The sequence below is a fragment of the Myxine glutinosa genome, chromosome 4, assembly GCF_964187855.1.
Source record: "Myxine glutinosa chromosome 4, kmMyxGlut1.1, whole genome shotgun sequence".
NCBI lineage: Eukaryota > Metazoa > Chordata > Myxini > Myxiniformes > Myxinidae > Myxine > Myxine glutinosa.
In genome coordinates this window covers 165259643-165279870 of record NC_136264.1, presented here as the reverse complement: position 1 = coordinate 165279870, position 20228 = coordinate 165259643, and the positions used below count along the sequence as shown (strand labels likewise).

The 20228-nt window shown below is 48.7% G+C and overlaps 1 protein-coding gene across 5 annotated transcripts in view; it reads left to right on the top strand.

Moving 5' to 3' along the window:
• The window catches only part of LOC137425479 (serine/threonine-protein kinase DCLK1), a 204061-nt gene that overhangs the window by 97998 nt on the left and 85835 nt on the right, over positions 1-20228 (top strand). For all 5 annotated transcript variants that reach the window (XM_068113969.2, XM_068113968.2, XM_068113967.2 and 2 more), the window contains exon 6: positions 4940-5032. In XM_068113969.2, the coding sequence (XP_067970070.1) occupies positions 4940-5032 (93 nt within the window). The remainder of the gene's footprint in view (positions 1-4939; positions 5033-20228) is intronic.

The following is a 20228-nucleotide window of genomic DNA, read 5'->3' as shown; positions in this document are numbered from 1 at the left end:
CTTATGCGACCTGTAGGAATATTTGGGGGACAGAGCACAGACAGAGCTGGGGGAGCTAGGCTGGAGAGGAGTTGGTAGAAGACAGAAAGACCACCAACCTGCCTGTGGTGAGAGAGTGAAAGGCCCATGGGGAGCTAGCCTCATCGTGGCAGTGTCCAATGATCCTGAAAGCTTTGGTTTCAACAGCGTGAAGCTGAGCTAGGTGTGAGGCAGGAGCTCCGGCCCAGAGGGGAGAACAGTATTCCATTGAGCTGCGGATGAAAGCCTTGTATGTGGTGAGGAGCTCATGTGTGCCAAGGAAGGACTTCGCACGACTGAGGATGCCCAGTCGGCGACTGGCTTTGGAGGCCAGGTTGGAAATGTCGTTTTCCCAGGAAAGATCATGGCAGATAGTGAGACCCAAAAGCTTGTGTGACAGAACTTCTTGGAGGGGATTGTTCAGAAAGTATATGGGATGGTTGTCCAGTGGGTCTTCTTGGAAAGACATCGTAAGAGTGTGAGATTTGTCAGGATTGAAAGACATGTTCCACTTTTTTGACTAGTCTGTGATTTTGTCCAGGTCTGCAGAGTGAGGAGGCTGCAGACTGCCGATCTGAGTGATGAGGTATGGAACGGCAGAGAGTAGAGTCATCAGCAAAAAGATAGAGTGGATTTTCCAGAGGGTCAGAGAGATCATTGATGAAGACCAGAAAAAGCACAGGGCCCAGAACACTTTTTTTTTTTTTTTTTTTTTTTTTTTTCTATACTGAATCGAGGCTCGTGAAAGAGCTGACAACCGCGAGGGAAAGACAAAGACAGTACATGGGGACCGCGAGGGAAAGACAGTACATGGGGACCGCGAGGGAAAGACAAAAACAGCACATGGGGACCGCGAGGGAAAGACAAAGACAGCACATAGGGACCGCGAGGGAAAGACAAAGACAGTACATGGGGACCGCGAGGGAAAGACAAAAACAGCACATGGGGACCGCGAGGGAAAGACAGTACATGGGGACCACGAGGGAAAGACAAAAACAGCACATGGGGACCGCGAGGGAAAGACAAAAACAGCACATGGGGACCGCGAGGGAAAGACAAAGACAGTACATGGGGACCGCGAGGGAAAGACAGTACATGGGGACTGCGAGGGAAAGACAGTACATGGGGACCGCGAGGGAAAGACAAAAACAGCACATGGGGACCGCGAGGGAAAGACAAAGACAGTACATGGGGACCACGAGGGAAAGACAAAGACAGCACATGGGGACCGCGAGGGAAAGACAAAGACAGTACATGGGGACCGCGAGGGAAAGACAGTACATGGGGACCGCGAGGGAAAGACAGTACATGGGGACCGCGAGGGAAAGACAAAAACAGCACATGGGGACCGCGAGGGAAAGACAAAGACAGTACATGGGGACCACGAGGGAAAGACAAAGACAGTACATGGGGACCGCGAGGGAAAGACAGTACATGGGGACCGCGAGGGAAAGACAGTACATGGGGACCGCGAGGGAAAGACAGTACATGGGGACCGCGAGGGAAAGACAAAAACCTTAGGGAACAGTACATGGGGACTGCCTTAGGGAACTACTTACACTGCCTTAGGGAACTCTAGCCTGAACAGGAAGGGGAGATGAGAGAAAACCATTCAGGGCCACATGTTGACTACGACCAGAGAGGAAGTCCGCAAGCCATGCGTGGAGATTTCCATGGATACCATAGGAGGAGAGTTTGGTGAGCATGGCGGGGTGCCAGACCGTATCGGAGGCACATGATATGTCAAGGGAGACAGCTCTGATTTCCTGTTTGGCATGAAGGACCTCCATCCATTGCTGAGACAGCAGAAGCAGCATGTCCAGAGTAGAATGACCTGGTCTGAATCCAAATTGATGATCAGAGATCAAGCCATTGGAGAAGAGGACGGATTTGATGTCAGAAGCAATGATTGATTCCATGACCTTGCTGATTATTGGGAGCAGGCTGATTGGTCTGTAGTTGCAAGGATCTGTTTTTGCACCTTTTTGTGTTGTAGTAAATATAATCGTAACACTAATCCCTTCGTGGTGACTGCAAACTTACTGGAAGTTAAAATATATCAGTTCAGTGTCTGTTACGTCATTACGTCTATGATGTCATTACGACGCCTGAGTCCACCGACCAACATTTACATTTACTAGTACACCCACTCACTACGGAAGGGCAGGAAGGTTCATTCTTCTTTGGGGTATATAGTTTATAGATGATCTATGGTTGGGTCTCAAGAACATCGGGTGTGTGTTCGTTTACCAAGTTTCTTATGGAGAGATCGCCAAGTCCTTTAAGCATTCGAGGGAGCACTCCATTCAAAACCTTTAAGGAACAGCTGGCTTGGCAAGCGCTAGCTAGCTGCTTGGTAAATGAGCACTCCTCCAACCCTTGTGGGGTACATAAGATTACAGTAGATCTACGCTCAGTTCTGCAAGTAATACTTACCTTATGGATGTCGGGATTCCTCCAAATTTCTTTGTTTAATGTTATATAGCAGCATTAATGACTGTTTGAAAAGCTAATCGTATATGTTTGTGGTTTATCATATTTTACGAGCCCGGCTACACCGCTGTTAGACTTTTGGTCTTGTTTTTAATGTCGTGAACAAACTTTAGTCGCAACATGACAAGTATAATCTGTGCCAAATTTGATCACAATCCCATCAGCGGTTTCGGAGAAGACAGTTTCAAGTGTTTACGGACTGACGGACTGCCGGACGAACAACGCTCCATCCCATAAGCTCCCCTGAACTTTGTTCCGGTTGAGCTGAAAACCACAATAAATATAAATTATGGAGATTTATCTTCGGTAAAGGCTGAACATTGCGTGCCAGTACAGTACACCAAAACATGGCAAATAATATGGCGGTACACTGAAAGGAACATGGCATTGTGGCTGAAAATGGGAAAACGATTCACTTTAAGTAGAACTTGATTTGCTTACAAAAATAAAAATTGATAAAAAGGAACAGAGCAAAGTTTTGATTTCCTCGTGCCTGCTGAGCTGTCGTTTCATCGTTGCTTATACCTCGCGTAGCTTAACATCAGATATTTTTTCCCATTTGCAAACACCAGTGGGTCACACATTGGATAATCCCTACCCGCACCACCATATCCCAGCTTTCACGCGACCTAAATCTACCGTTTCCCAAATGTAGCGAACTTGACCGAACACTGGTCACTGTTCGATCAAATGCTGTTTGTATTATACAATTTCTAATTCTCAAGATTTTTTGCTGAACTTGAATCCGTTGTACTTGCACCAAAATATAGCAGAAGTACAGGATTGCTCAATTGGTCGCTTGCTCTTCTCTGAATTGTGTCGAGCCGGGTTTAACTTCAAGTTTTATTGTCAGAGCAGTGTGAAGCACATCATTTATTTGGAGGGAATGTAAAGATGGGTGTTTCTTCCACAATATGGATGTTGATCGTCCAATGATGAATTTCTGAAGACATCGTACGATATTATTTGAATTAAAAAGCTGGTTAACTCTTCTCATTTCATTTGGATAATTCAAATATGTTGGCATCAACCTGACAAGGGGTATTAAAAAAATAAGCTGAATATAATTTTCCCTCCTACCCTCTACACTCTACACCATAATGTAGGTTGCAAATTGTGTAACAGAGCACGGTAAAGTGTTCAGACACAAATGGGTACAAGACTGAAAAATGCTATTGCGGAGGTTCAAGGTAAATTGTGCAAATTATTCACGTTTGTTCAATCGTGAATGGCTTTTGTATGATGACTGGGAGTGCTTGAATAACGTGACCTACCCAGCAGTCTGCATTATCCTCCCCAACCGCCTCCCTTCGAGTGAGAACAGTGACTGATTTTCCATGGCAACAATGCAGTGGGATGGTGGTTACCATGGAAACGTATGTTCCTTGGTATTGCTAGGTAACCGTGCCACCGACAGGGAGAGCATCGTGCTCTATTTGAGGTGTGACTTGTTTCTTTTCAGACGTGGTAATTGGGCTGTGCCTGCTATTTCGATGAAATTATAGGATGGCTAAAATAGTGCTTCAGCGTCCTGTGTGACTGGGAAATTCTTCGGCAGGAACAAACTGTAGTTATTTACTCGGAGTTCAGAAATCCCCACTCATGAGTAAATCAAACCCCTTTTTTTGTCCATGTCATCATTAAAAAAATTTTTTGTACCTGTACAGTTTTGGATGCAAAGGGCAGCTGATGTGAACATTTGAGGCAATTGCTTGTGAAACGTTGGGCCTTCGAGTCACAATCTGCATTGCAAATTCAGATCAATGTTAGTTTTAATTGCACACAAAAGCGATGCCGCAGCAGAGGTCAGGACCGACTGATAGGTGTGTTTAGCATCATGTGAAGTGGGGTTTGTTCACAAATGAAACACCATTTCTGTATCGAGACCTTCGGTTAAGCAACTGTTTGTATTATTTATTGCTCATTTTCTTTTACATGCGTTACTTTTCATTCATTCGCCAGTGCTCGTTTAAGGCCTACTCGGTGATGGCAAACTGAGGACAAGGGCCTACGGACTCTTCACCAAAATTACATGTAATATTAATGATTGAAATATTACACGTGAAAATGGTGGTTGATTCCAACCCTCCTCTTACTCATATATGCTCTGTCCATTTCTTTCTTCCCCTTCTATAGCTTTCCAACATCCTTTTTCTTTTCTCTTTTCCTTCCTCGTTCCTTCCCATCTCCTTACCTCCACTCCACCCCAACTCCCCATAGACTTTGTCCTTTGTCCTGTCTAATCCTTTTCCCTTTCTGATAAATTTCTCCCCTCCCAATTCTTACTTTTGTACATGTAATACGGGTCTTAAGTGCCACACAAGGCCAGGATCTCAGTACTTCCACACACATGCATTTGCTGTGCTGCCCTTCACATTAACTTGCCACGCGTTGACCCTTTTCCTATGCCCCCTTCTGTTTATGGCAGATTGCCGAGTGATGAAGGCAAACTATTCCAAGCCTGGGACGCAAATCTCACCCAGTCCTCGCTCTGTCAAAAGCCCCGGCCTGTCCCGCAGGAGTAAGTCTCAAACGTTTGGTGAGCTGCCTGGCCTTGGTGATGCACTGAGTGCTTGCAGCATCGACAGCTGCCCAACCTAGCTTTTATGTAATGACTGTGTTCGTGTGATTTTTATTTTTTTTTCATTGTTTTTATTTTTTCATTGCGTGATTCATCGCAAAAGTTCCACTCACAAAGCTTCAAGTATTTTATCTACCATGATTACACCAGCAACCGTTCATTGACAACCAATGGGAGCCATTCATTATTACGTCAACTAGTGTATTTTGTGCAACTTGTCAACTTTCAATTGCTTCAAATTAATATTGCATGCATCGATCCATGCTAAACATGTGTGCTATATGACGGTTGGCCACAATTATGGCTCATTGACTGAAATAGTTCTAGCTTGTCCTCTGAAAATAAATAAATAGACTCGCTGCCAATTTTCTGTTGGCTTTTTTTTATACAAAATCCATGGTTGGGAAAGAGTGAGGTGAAGGGGTAAAAGGGCAAAGTAGTGACAGTGGGGCAACAGTGTCGCAGTTGGATACAATAAAGGGAATGACCTAACAAAAAAGGGAAGAGAATGGAGGAGTGGAGGAGTGGGGGGAGGGTGGGAGGGTGGGATGTGAGCAAACATGGCAACCTGTAAGAGGGTTGAATTGTGTGGAGTTAATGAGGGTAGAAAATATTTGTGGGTAGGGATGGGGTTGACATAGGTGGAAGGCCTGTATTTTGGGATCTGAATGAGGAGGGAATTGCTGTAAGAACACGTGTTCTGGAGGATCTGCAGATGGTTGGGGAGCGAGGAGAGGTGGTTGAAAAGCAGAGGCCACCAAACCTCACTGCGATGTGAGAGCAACAGGCCTTGTGCTTCATCCTCATTGGGGGAGATGCCAATATAATGTTCACAGTTTGAGATGCCATGGAATCCCGAAGAGAGATGATGCCGGATGATGTCTAGTTTTGATATATGGTCAGCCGAGGAGAGGTCGTGGCTGACAGTGATGGAAAGATTAAAAAGAAGACCATTTTCATCTTTTGAACTTTTAAGAGAAAGTACGAGGAAGTCAAAAACTTTTCACTCATAGTTTCCCCTGACCATGCAACTAAGCTCTCCATTTTTATTTTTTTTAAATTTTTCTTCATGCTCTGAGGCTCGTGTGGGAGCGGCAACACAAATCATGTACACATGCAAACAGATAAATGAGACAACACGAGACTTTAACACAAACACAGCCGCTGATAATAGAGAAGTGGCGTCACTTCCCAGAGAACTCTGGGTACCAGCGATGTCATCTTTGAGATCGCTTTTATCTCCGCTTTCAATGGGGAACAATCAACAAGGAATGACCTCCTCCCCATGGATGCCAAGCTATGATGGGGTTTTTCTGTGCTCTGTCCTTTAAATGCTGAGCGCCAAGCAAGGAAGCAGTATGTACCATTATAAAAGTCTTTGGTTGGTCCTTTCTGTGCAGATTACAGCTATTATCAACACTAGCCCTGCATGCTTGTCATTTCGCTGACGGATTTAATCAAAGGTGAGCAACCAACTTCACAAACATATTGCGTGTCTATCTGTGAATCTCAATGAGGATGTAAAATGAAGTGAAAGACGAGGAAAATGGATCCATTATAATTATAACACATAGCTGTTGTTGCTGCCGTTGTGTTGGCTGTGGTTACTGTTATTTGTGTGCTCTTTCCATTTAATTTATATTGATTCAAGAAATATTACTATAATAGGGAGGCTACCCGGTGTGTGTGTGTGTGTGTGTGTGTGTGTGTGTGTGTGTGTGTGTGTGTGTGTGTGTGTGTGTGTGTGTGTGTGTGTGTGTGTGTGTGTGTGTGTGTGTAGGGGACGGGAAGAGTGGTTGGGGGGGGGGGGGGGGAAGTACCCGGGGCTGCCCGGCTGGATTCGAGCTTTTCCTGGCGGTGGTTTCGGGATGTGTTGGACATTGAAAAGCTATGGAGTTATTGGCCTCATAGTGGTTACCCTTTGCGTGTGGGCCAAGGGCAGCAATTCCTTACCTCACAACGCAGTATACACTTTATAGCAGCCTTTGGTCATCTCAAAATGGATGTCAAAGCCAACACATGGTGACATAAAACCTTGCCCAGATTCTGAGGAGTGACACCCAAAATTTGGGGATTCTAACTGTGAAAGAGTAATGCACAAACAAACAAACACTTGAAAATATTTTCAAGATTTCGACATTTCAATTCACAATTGTGCCGGAACCCCTACATAGTCCCCCCCTCCACTCTCCCCTATGCAACACTGGGTACCCCTGCGGGACGGGGGACGGGGGACGGGGGACGGGGGGGGGGGGGGGTCGCATAGTAACTGTTTCTCTGACAGTCTTTTTATCATATATACGGGTTGTGTCTATCACCTGACCCTGGGACCGAAATATCTGAAATTCATAATCCTAAATATCTGAAACTAGCAGGAGAACCCGGCGTCACCGGGGGAGGGGGCTGGGGGGTGGTTTTGACAGGCCCCTCTGTTTTGGGGGAGGGGGCGAAGGGAAGGGAGTGCTTCATAACCTCAGTGTTGCACAGTTTAAAAAATGGAAATTGTAATACCCTCTGCCACCATCACCAGGTGGCGCTACGCGGTACACGTTTACATAGAGAATTTGCGCCCCTCTCCTGGTCCCCCATACCCCCGAATGAGGCCACGGCCACCTAGCCTATGTTACCCCCAGGACAAAGTTGTATTTGTACCCCGAGTAAAGTATAAAAGCGTTTATAGCTGGAGTACCCGCCATTGCTCAAGCGAAAAAGAAACATTAACATATTTGAAATGAGGGCAAATATAATGGAAAAGCAATTACATCCAAATCAGAATCCATCACAAATGTAAAATCATCATTTTACCTTTTCGTTGAATATATGCTGCTGAATGTGCCGTTCATCACGTTTCTGAGTTAAGTATGGTGACGTTCAGGAAGAAGAAGCCTTACCACCAACTTTGACCGCTTCCGGAATTGTTTTATGATTTGTGTTCAAATGTCTGGTGATTGTTTTGTTTTTATTTATGTGAATGTGTCCTTGTATATAACTGTCATTAATCAAAAAGGCTTAGGCACGATAGAGTGATTAAAAAAAGGAAAAATCCCCAAAAACGAACTTAAATTTACTTTTTTGGGGGGAACTAAAACACCCCCAGGCACTCACTGATGAACCTCTGAAAGTTTGAGGAAGATCCGTTCAGCCATCTCTGAGAAAAATGGCAACACAGACAGACCAATGGCTGTCTTGTGTCAGAGAGTACGGTAGTCCTCTCTATGTAGGGATGGCGCGGAAAAAAACGTCGCTCCCAACTGCTACATGCAAAACTAAAGTTGGATTATCTTCTTTAAAAACTTGCTTGGGCTACATATGAGAGCCTACCTGGTCTGTTCAGTTGATTGTCGAGGTAGGGATCCCTCTGCAGTTCTCCAGACCAAGGCAAAAGCAAAATAAAGCGAAAAAACGGGATCGGTCAAACCCGGGAATTCATCTTCTTGTTCATCTATCTATAATTCCAGTAATCTCTGTGTGTATGTTTGTATGTTTGTATGTTTGTATGTATGTATGTATGTATGTATGTATGTTTGTCTGTGACCGCTGTTTCTCGACAACTACCGGTCCGATATACTTGAAACTTGCCAGGTATATTGCTGGGGACCCGAGGATGTGCCTTTTCAAGGTTTCATATTAATCGGACAAGTAGTTACCGAGCTATGGCGATTTAGCCGTTCGCCGTTCGCTTTGGCGTTGCGAATGGACCAAACCATTCCATGTAAATAGAGGGGGGGGTTCTGTGGTCGTTGCGAATGGACCAAACCATTTCATGTAAATAGAGGGGGGGGATTGTCACTGTACTCGCAAGCCGTTCGCCGTTCGCTTTGGCGTTGCGAATGGACCAAAACATTTCATGAACCAAACCATTTCATGTAAATAGAGGGGGGGGGGGGGGGATTGTCACCGTACTCGCACCCACGTACCCACGTACCCACGTACGGGCATTGCACCCACGTACGGGCATGCCCTAGTAATAATAATAATAATAATAATAATAATGATAATCTTCTTCTTCAGACGGAATATTTCCGAGCTGCCTCTATCAATGGCAATGATTCTGCTACTATTCGATAGAGTTTTGCTTCCTGCAACATCCTTTGGTATGATAATTCTCGTAGCTTGAAAGGATTCCATGAAAAGTCTGGAAAACGACATTCCTATGTAAAATATAGGACTGGGCTCGGCGTCGCTGTGACTCAATCACAGCTTAATGGGGGCGGAGCCGCTAGACACATTCGCCTACGTGTCGGCGTTATGCGTGAGTATGTTATGTGGGAGCAAAATAAAAATAAAACAAGCATTCTGAGTATTGCGCTGCAATACATGTCCCCTACCGGCAGTCTGTTGTCCGGAAAACTCTTGGGGAAATTACCAAGGGTTATTTATCCACAGGTTCCGAATCGTTCCCAATCGCTAATTACCTCAGGACGGGCTCACCTGTGATTCGCACTCGGGACTTCGATTTATACACCTTGCAGACAGGTCAGCAGAAGCACGAGAAAATAAGTTGTTGATAAAGAACCTTTTGAGTCGCTAAATATCAGTAATTTATTATTTTCCGGTTCACGATCAATGATCGATGTGTATATATATGTTGCTCGGCTTGGCTCCGCCCCTCCCGAAAGCGCGCGCTGTCGCGCTGTTGACGTTCGCAAGAGGAGGCTGAGGGCGCGCTGTGCGGCTTGAGGAGAACTCTGGAATAAACAAGAGATATCCTTTTTAAAAAATATATATTTTCGTTTAATTAACGATATCTGCCAAACCACGTGCCCTGTCGCAAATTCAAAAAGGACATTTTAGTAGACCGACATGCTCAACAGATCTGTGAAGTTTCCCCTCGATTGGATCAAAAATGAGGGAGGAGCTTGGTTTTAAAGGTTCATGCTTAAAAACGTCATAACTCTGAAACCATGTGACGCATGACGTCATGCTCGCTGACTTTTTTGTTCGTCACGGGTATGCGATTCTGCCTGCAAAGTTTGGCCTCGATCTGTTCAGCCGTTGCAGAGAAAAAGGGTTTTTTGTGTTTTCACGAAAAACAATATGGCGGCCGAACCACGTGACCTGTGACGTCATAATTACCATTAAAATATTCTACAGACCGAATCCCTCCTAGGGTGAAAATTTGATCTCAATCGGTCCTATTATTGCAGAGAAAATCTTTTTTAAAGGAAATTAAAACTTAAAATGGCACTGAGTTAAGGATCATCAGAATTATCAGAATTCCCAAAGTTCAAAGTGCATAACTTTGTCAAAAATGATCGAAACGTCGTGAAGTTCGAACTTGACCTGTAGCTTATCATGAGGAAACCATGTGCCAAGTTTGAAATCTTTAGCGTTAAGCGTTTATAAAAAAAGTCTGGAAAACTGTTCTTTGCGTGACGGACTGACGGACGGAGGAACGGACGGAGGGACGGACGGACGGAGGAACGGACGGAGGGACGGAGGAACGGACAGAGGGACGGACGGACAGAGGGACAAACGGAGGGACGGAGTGCAAACCTATAGTCCCCTCCGGTGTACACCGGTAAGGGACTAATAATAGCGAGATACCTGTGCCATACACCGCACACGGGACACGTGATCAATCTGAAGTCACGGTTTCTCGGCGCCAGATTCGCTACATCGGCGCATCATGAAATGGCGTCGTATAAACAGCCTGAACAAGGAATCCACGGGAATTGAATCTATATATATATATTGTTGCGAATATGGAATTTGGCCTCCATATCCGCTTGTAAATATTCCCCTATTTCCCCAATACTCCCCAACTATCCCCAATCCCCCATTCCCTAGTCCCATTGTCTGTAAACAACAATCAGTAGAGCCGACCTTCCCCTTTTTCCCCCATTAAATGTCGTGCCCAGGTCCACCGCACCACACGTAGACCACTTTCGGACATCTTGCTAGTTATTCTTAGTCTATGTCAGTTAAGGCCTCGTTTCCATTAATTATGACTCTTCGTTGCACCAGAATGTGATTATATGGCACCAGTAGTGAGTTTAGGACCTTTCCCATACCTCCTCCCATCTTCTTCCCCGTCTACAACAACAGAGGGGCACGGCGCTGCGCGGGGGGGGGAGTGTGCGTCCTCCCACCGGCTCGGTTAGCCGCCATCGACAATGCGCTCCAGACAACGCGCTCCAGACCATGCGCTCCACGGGGTTACCACAAAGGGGCTCCTTGTCAGCTCCTCGTCAAGGGCGGAGCCGGTAACCCCCCCGCACGCACCCAATGAGAAGCAACGTGCCGATTCCACGAGGCGGAGCTAACGAGCCGAGGGCGTGTCACTCCCCGCCGGATATACGCGGCCCCGCGCCGGATGTGACGTCAGATGCGCCCCCAGCTTGAGCAGACAAGTCACCATCTCCGAGCGCTGAATACCTCCCCGCATCTCTGGACCGGACCGAGTCGATTCTGACCTTTGAGCCCAGGTGCACCTGGAGCCATCGATCCTGCCTTTCCTAGCCATCAATCCCCGTGTGAGTCAGCTTTGTCCCGTTTATCTGTCGTCTGTTGGGAATAATATAAGATTGTGTCTAAGTGCTTGTCTTTCTATGCTGTACCTCTCGTCCTTGTAATCTAACCTTCCGTAACAATATAATCTCCTCCGGAGGTCTTGAGAACCGTATCCATGGTGTCGTGTCATTTTAAACCCAGCCGTGTGTCCTTTTCCTTTATTGCCTTTATTGACCTAGCGTAGCGCGATTAGTCAAAGTTCGAGTATAATCGGGTAACTTGTGCAGACGTGGTCATACCAAAACCGCTCGGTAAATAACATCTAAGCCACGTCTGTAACAATTGGTGTCGAGGAGTGGAATTCGAACCCGGGACTAAATTTATTAGGCCCAAATTTGTAACAAGTAGAATCGATTCGGAGCGCGTTTCCCGCGCGTTATTAGGCCCAAATTTGTAACAAGTAGAATCGATTCGGAGCGCGTTTCCCGCGCGTTATTAGGCCCAAATTTGTAACAAGTAGAATCGATTCGGAGCGCGTTTCCCGCGCGAAATTATAACGGCGAAATTTGAATTTGTTTTACGAAAATAAAAAAAAACCGAATTTTGAAAGTCGCGCTATGGCGGATCAAGACAGCTGGGGTCCGGTAAAGGAGAGTGAGGTAGGGTCGATCCAGGACCAAATTGAGGGACAAGAGGAGAGCGAAGCAGTGAGGGCGGCAGGTTCGCAAAATAGCGCCGTCACGCACGAAGTAGCGGGCGCGCAAAATGGCGCCTCGCAAGAGCGCGTGGTAGCCGAGGCCGCTGTATCAACGGGCTTTAACATGCAGCCGATTGACATACAGGCCCTCATTGCGCAGTTACAGGCAGCTGTACAGATGAGTATGGAGAGCCAAATTGAGCGATTTAGTGAGCGGATGGGGAACCGGATGGATGCTCAGAGTGAGCAAATCGAAGCAACAATAAACGGAATGAGGGCCGATAGGAAGGAAAGGGAGCAGAGGGACAGAGACCGCGGGTTGGGCGAAAGGGTCCCAGGAGTGCGCGAGGAGGTGAGGCACTGTAAGGAGCACATGGAGAAGGAGGTGAGAAAGGGGACTGTAAAGTTACAAGGGGGCATAGAGGTCCTGACGCAGGAGGTGGAACAGCTGACGGAGGGACAAAAAGAACTAACGGAGCAGGTTCAAAGGAACACTGCGGTATTAGGAGGGTTAAAAGTGACACAGAAAGAACTAAAAGACGACTTGATAGCGACGAAGAGGGAATGTCAGATGGTACGAGAGGGACTGACAGCGAGGTTGGACGAGGTGGTAGAGGTAATGGAGACGAAGGACCGGCAGGTGAGGACGCACCTGGAAACGGTCAAGGTAGCCTTGGAGGACGAGCTTGAGGAGACGTACCGGGGAATAAAAGAGGTGAAGCACAAATTAGAAGAAGTGGAAGAAGGGATGAGCGAAATTAAGAAGCGACGGAGAGGGGATAAGAAAGAAATAAAAGAGGAGATAAAAGAATTGGTCCAAAGTCTGTGTTTGGATCGTGATGATGTGCTCATTAACCGGATGAGGGATTCGCAGGTGATGGAGGAGAAGCGAAGAGGAAGAGGACCCGGTGTAAGTGGTGACCAATATGGTCGTGCGTATGATGCGCCAGGGGATTTAAGAAGCTTGGGGGTCGAGATAGACCCGGGTGTTCGTGAGAGGCCGTTGGTGAAGTGTGCGACAGGTCTGGTGTGCGAAAAAGGAGGTGTGCAAGAAAGTCCGACTCTGGGGTGTGTGAGGAAAAAGTGCACGCCAAGGAGTGAGGGTGCTGGCGAGAGTGAGTCGGTCGTAGCGTGTGTGCGAGGGAGCACATGGAAGCGCGGTGTGGTAAGTGTTACAGAGGGTGTGACGGGAGAGTGTGCGCGAGAAAGGTGTGCGCGAGAAAGGTGTGTGACGGACGGGTGCATGAGGAAAGAGTGCGCTGTCAGAAGTAAGGAAGAATGCACACCTGTGGTGAGTGTTACAGAGGGTGTAACGGGAGAGTGTGCGCGAGAAAGGAGTGTGACGGACAGGTGCATGAGGAAAGAGTGCGCTGTCAAGAGTAAGGGTGAGTGCGCTGTCAAGAATGGAGGTGAGAGTAGTGAGAGTGACAAGGAGAGTGAGTTGGTTGTGACAGGTGAGCGAGGATGTACACCTGGGATGGAAGGATGCACACCTGGAATGGTAGAGCGTGAGTGGGAATGCACGCTGGAGTTGGTGGTGAGGCACATGGTTGGGTGTGCGAATGAGGGCACACCTGTGATTGTCACAGAGGAGGTGACAGAGGAGGGGGCGCGAAGCGGTGTTTTGGTGAGGTGTGCGACCAACGAATGTGTGCCAAAGTGTTCGGTGGTCAGGTGTGTGACCAAGGCTGTGAGTGGAATGAGGGTACCTGGGTGTGTAAGGAAAGGTACGAGGAGCATGAGCACGGCTGGATGTGTGAGCAAGGAACGGGCTTCGGGGTGTAAGCATGCAGGTGAAGCATCGACATTAAACGGGTTAGAGGTTAGGTCGACTTTTAGCCGAATCGGGCCCTCGGTGCGTGCTGGGCCTCGCTTTGAACGGCCGCGTCCGTGCTCCACTAGGCGGAGCGGGCAGCCCGATAGGAAGGGTCGTTATGGCGACCACGTTTTGTTGAGACGTGCCGGCAGGTCGAGATCGGGACATTGGATGGCTCCACGCCGAGGTGATGCGTGGGATCTCGGCCCGGGTAAGCCCCCGTCCCTGCACCGAGTGCCGGACGTGTCCAGCCGCTGGCACAAAACAACCAGCATTCATTGTTTGGCTTTACGAAGCCGGGCTTTGGACAGGGATTGGCGCACCGAGAGGTATTAGTGAGTCGACTGGGTGATGAGGTTAGTGTTTTGGACCCAAAATTGGAGAAAAACAAAATTTGATGATTGGCAAGGGATTGGCAGTAGTGATTGGCAGATGATGGGCAGTGATTGGCAAATTTTTGATTTGTTGAAATTTGATGTGCAAAATTGGTAGTGAGAGACCCCCGATGTGGTGGGATGGCAAGTCCACCATCCTTCCCATGTGGGGGGGCAAAGGAGCAATAGCTTATGGGGTGTATGGCAGTGAAAACTAGCCCGGGTGGGTTAGGATATGGTGTGTAGGGATCTAGCGAGGATTGACATTAGGTGACGTTAAGTTTAGTTAGTGACTGATACCTGTAGTAGGGACGCAGGTAGATTAGTGTGGATGATAATGACGAGGGAGCGCAATAGTTTAAAGGGACGACTGGGAAGCGCAAGTTTCAGAAGGGAGTAGTTAGCTGAGATGATGCCGTGTTTGTGAGAATTGAACAGGTGTGATTGCACAGGTGTGCAACTGGACAGGTGTGTGGAGCAGTGTATGAGTAGTGAGTGTGTGGATCAGCGCGAATGCGCTTGGGGAGAGAAGGGTGCAGGTGGCACCAGGTGTGAGAGCACAGGTGTGCAAGTACAGGTGTGTGGAGAGAGTTGGAGTAAGTGGTACGGAGTGGTGTGCATGGTGCGAAGGTGTGGATGGGGGAAGAGTGGACCCCTTTCACGAATACCCGGGGCGGGTAGTGTAAGTGTTAGGTAGAGGGTATAGGTAAGTTGTGGTTGGATATTGGCATTTGTGGTGCGGTTGCAGAATGGTGTTGTGAATGGGTGCATTAGTGTTGTGGAAATGGCGGGGCGTGTAGCCTGTTAGTGTGTGTAGTTGGTTGGGCACTCCACCACTGTGAGGATGTCGGCCAGGTGAGGCCGCAGGTGGGCTCTGGGAGCCGGTAGAGTTGTGGATGGGGCCCGAGGATCCGGAGGATGGACCCGGGTAGCCCAGTGCCAGAGAGGGCACCGAGTGGGGAGAGAGCCAAAGGGCCTTCCCCAGGTAGTTAGGTTAGGGTAAGGAGCAGGTAAGCTCGGAGGCAACTGCAGTGGTGGAGGTGTGCAGGTGGGTAGACCCACTGGGAGAGGTACACGTCGCAGCCCAGAAATTGTACGAGGGCACCGGGAGATGAATCGGGGGAGTGAGACCCCAAATTGAAGAGCACCACAGTTTGGCCAATGGGAATTGGTTTTTAGAACCCATAGTGTAAGAGGGCCAATGGTTTGGCCGGAGAAAGACCCCGGGTAGTGTAAAGTTGTTAAAGTCATTTAGGAGATAGTTAGGATTGATGAACCTGTCGCACCATACGCAGCCACTTACCTGAGGTGATGATGATGACTCCACACCTGTGTTTTCTTGGTTTGTAGCAGGAAATGAGATTGCTGTGGATTTGTGAGACGCATCACGACGTGGATGAGACATTGGGGTGATTCCATCTCTCCCTCCCTAGGAGGGACTGATGATGAATTGGTAATGGCAAATTTTGATGTTGAGTTGAAAATGGCAAATTTTGATGAGAGTTGAAAATGGCAAATTTGATTGGCTAGGAGGGAGAGAAGACGAATTTGGTTTATGGGAGGAACGGGGAAGACAGTAGGGATGTTTGTTGATTTGTAAAGTAGATGTTTATGGGTAGTGTTGTGTTTTGTGGATGCAGTAAGGGGTAAGGGAGGGGCCATGTAGGTTACCTGGTGGGGGGGGGGGCGTACGATAGGAACGTACCTGTCTCACCTGGTTCCCATGTGCCCCCAGTGTGCATCATCTTGTATTGCGTGCACTTTTGCGCCCTTACCACCTTACTCACTTGTCTTCTTCTTTTGTCTCCCACCTCCGAGGATCTGGCTTTGGGGTAGAGAGAGAGGAGAGAGCGGTGCTGGCTACGCAGTTGTGGGCCTGCACTTTCGCTGCTTGCTGCTTGGATCGATACACCATACGGACCGCAATGTTTGTGGCCACCCACAATGGACCGCAGTTCTTTTGCGGCCAAGCACCACCCGTGGAAGGACCTATGGGTCAACGTGGCACCTATGCCAAACAGGTGAACCACTTATAGTTGACACCACTGAAGGCCAAAATACAGAAATGGACGCGGTTGGCGCCTTTCTTTATTTTTGAAAAGAAGTAAGAAGGCCAAGTGCACCACACGAAGGCAAGACCAGCGGCAGAACATCGGCCGGCTGCGACACCACACAATGATTTATAAACACTTTATTGGTGCACCGGATGGTGCTCACTGTGTGATGGGGTGGTGCTTGATGCTTGGAAGGGGTGCTCTGCACGTTATTAAAGGCCGTCGGCCACAGAGCACTCGTGGGTTGGTGTATCGATGCTAGCATGCGTGCTCTCTCTATGCATAACATCTGCATGTGTTCCTCCAAAAACAGGTCCTGGATCGTAGTGTAAATATCAGCGTAGTCTTGTGTAAATAATGCTCCCTACCGGCTGTATGTTTAGTTTGAGAATTCTTTCCGGATTCGGTTATCCTGTGGGTGTGTTTCTGTGAGGAGAAGGGTGCAACGTCGCAGGGGGACATATTTACTCATTCGTGAATATCTGTAAAACTGTCGCACTCAGGGTAGAGTTAATAGTAGAGGGAACTACATTGCGTGCCACACTAAAGTAGGTAAAAATTTATCGGGTCGGGACGCCCCGAGGGTAGAGAAGGGTGCAATGTTGCGAATATGGAATTTGGCCTCCATATCCGCTTGTAAATATTCCCCTATTTCCCCAATACTCCCCAACTATCCCCAATCCCCCATTCCCTAGTCCCATTGTCTGTAAACAACAATCAGTAGAGCCGACCTTCCCCTTTTTCCCCCATTAAATGTCGTGCCCAGGTCCACCGCACCACACGTAGACCACTTTCGGACATCTTCCTAGTTATTCTTAATCTATGTCAGTTAAGGCCTCGTTTCCATTAATTATGACTCTTCGTTGCACCAGAATGTGATTATATGGCACCAGTAGTGAGTTTAGGACCTTTCCCATACCTCCTCCCATCTTCTTCCCCGTCTACAACAACAGAGGGGCACGGCGCTGCGCGGGGGGGGGGGGAGTGTGCGTCCTCCCACCGGCTCGGTTAGCCGCCATCGACAATGCGCTCCAGACAACGCGCTCCAGACCATGCGCTCCACGGGGTTACCACAAAGGGGCTCCTTGTCAGCTCCTCGTCAAGGGCGGAGCCGGTAACCCCCCCGCACGCACCCAATGAGAAGCAACGTGCCGATTCCACGAGGCGGAGCTAACGAGCCGAGGGCGTGTCACTCCCCGCCGGATATACGCGGCCCCGCACCGGATGTGACGTCAGATGCGCCCCCAGCTTGAGCAGACAAGTCACCATCTCCGAGCGCTGAATACCTCCCCGCATCTCTGGACCGGACCGAGTCGATTCTGACCTTTGAGCCCAGGTGCACCTGGAGCCATCGATCCTGCCTTTCCTAGCCATCAATCCCCGTGTGAGTCAGCTTTGTCCCGTTTATCTGTCGTCTGTTGGGAATAATATAAGATTGTGTCTAAGTGCTTGTCTTTCTATGCTGTACCTCTCGTCCTTGTAATCTAACCTTCCGTAACAATATAATCTCCTCCGGAGGTCTTGAGAACCGTATCCATGGTGTCGTGTCATTTTAAACCCAGCCGTGTGTCCTTTTCCTTTATTGCCTTTATTGACCTAGCGTAGCGCGATTAGTCAAAGTTCGAGTATAATCGGGTAACTTGTGCAGACGTGGTCATACCAAAACCGCTCGGTAAATAACATCTAAGCCACGTCTGTAACAATATATAACACAGTGTGTGTGTGTGTGTGTGTGTGTGTGTGTGTGTGTGTGTGTGTGTGTGTGTGTGTGTGTGTGTGTGTGTGTGTGTGTGTGTGTGTGTGTAATGTTACCGATAGACTCCTAAACGGAGAGGCTCATGTGCTTGATATTTGGCATAGACAAGGCCATTGAGCCTGGGAAGAACATGGCCGACCTAAAAAAAAAAATTTCATAATATTTTTTTCCCATATTTTTACCTCAGCGCATTTCAGCGAGGAATATTATGCACGGATTCTGAGGCGGTGGCAGAGCAGCGCGCTGATTCGCTCAGAGCGATCACGTGATGTTCCTTGCCACCATAAACTCAGTTACGCGTTCGCACATATTTCAGAGCGAAAAGCGATTGCGTTTTTTCACATTTCAGCGAGGGCCATTGCCATTCACACCACATAGGTTTTTTTTTCTTTCATCTTTACGAGATCCATATTTTTTATTCATATTTACCTCAGCGCATTTCAGCGAGGAATATTGTATACAGAATCTGAGCAGGTGGCAGAGCAGCGCGCTGATTCGCTCAGAGCGATTACGTGATGTTCCTTGCCGCCATTAACTCACAGTTACGCGTTCGCACGTATTCACACGTTCAAAACAAACGAGATCCGCGAAGCGAGTTGGTCGAGTCGTGCTAACCAAGATGGCGACACGGTAGGCTTCACTTTTCATGGAGTATGAGCGTTCTATATATTTTCAATTCAGTGCGCCCGACTCGCTCACGTACTTGATTTGTGGCATAGACATGGCCATTGGGCCTTCACGGTGTAAGTAGTGCGAGGCTTTTGTCCGAGTGAGCTTGAGTCGAGAGGGCGAATGTATGGGTTGGAAATGTACGGGTCTCCTTCCCCCGCCGGCAACGCCGGTAAATGGAGGGCGTCACAGGATCGGTGAGTCTCCAAAATCCGCTTCGTGCTGTTGCGAAGATACAGGACGATGTCACGATTGTTGTGCTGCTCTCCGACCATGAGACTGCAACGTCATTGTTGGACTGGCCCTCCCCTTCCCTCCCCCTTCCCCCTCCCCTCCCCCTTCTACCCTACAACCTCCCCTTCTCCCCTCCCCCTCCATTTTCCCCCTCCCCCTCCCTTTTCCCCCTCCCCCTCCCTTTTCCCCCTCCCCCTCCCTTTTCCCCCCTTCCCTCCCCCTCCCCCCCTCCCTCTCCCCCTCCCCCCTCCCTCTCCCCCTCCCCCCTCCCCCCTCCCTCTCCCCCTCCCCCCCTCCCTCTCCCCCTCCCCTCCCTTCCCCCTCTTCCTCCCCCCTCCCCCCACCCCTCCCATCCCTCCCCCTCCCCCCTACCCCCCTCTCATCCCCTCCCCCTACCCCCCTCTCATCCCCTCTCACTCCCCCCTCTTCTCCCCTCCCCCCCTCTTCTCCTCTCCTCCCCTCCCCCCGTTCCCCTCTCCTCCCCCCCCCCGTTCCCACCCCTCCCCTTCCCCCCCCCTCCCCTCCCCCACCCGGCAATGCCGGGTACTTCTACTAGTCTACTAAAAAAGGAGGTGTGTGTGTGTGTGTGTGTGTGTGTGTGTGTGTGTGTGTGTGTGTGTGTGTGTGTGTGTGTTGTGTGTGTGTGTGTGTGCGCGCGCGTGTGTCTATGTGTGTCATACTTTTGACGTCAATTAATTAAGTACTATTCAAATGTACCTTTTGAACCTTCAGACTGCTGAGACCACTTAGCTTAGACCTTGGAAGACCCTTAAACACAGATGACCTTTAAGATGACCCAAAAGTCCCCAAGGACCCAAATCACCCAAAAGTCCCCGAGGACCCAAATCACCCAAAAGCCCTTGATGACCCAAAAGTCCTTGATGACCCAAAAGACCCAGATGACCCAAAAGACCCAAAACCCCCCCGAAGACCCAAAACACCCGAAGACCCAAGACACCCCGAAGACCCAAGACACCCCGAAGACCCAAGACACCCCGAAGACCCAAGACACCCCGAAGACCAAGACACCCCGAAGACCCAAGACACCCCGAAGACCCAAGACACCCCGAAGACCCAAGACAC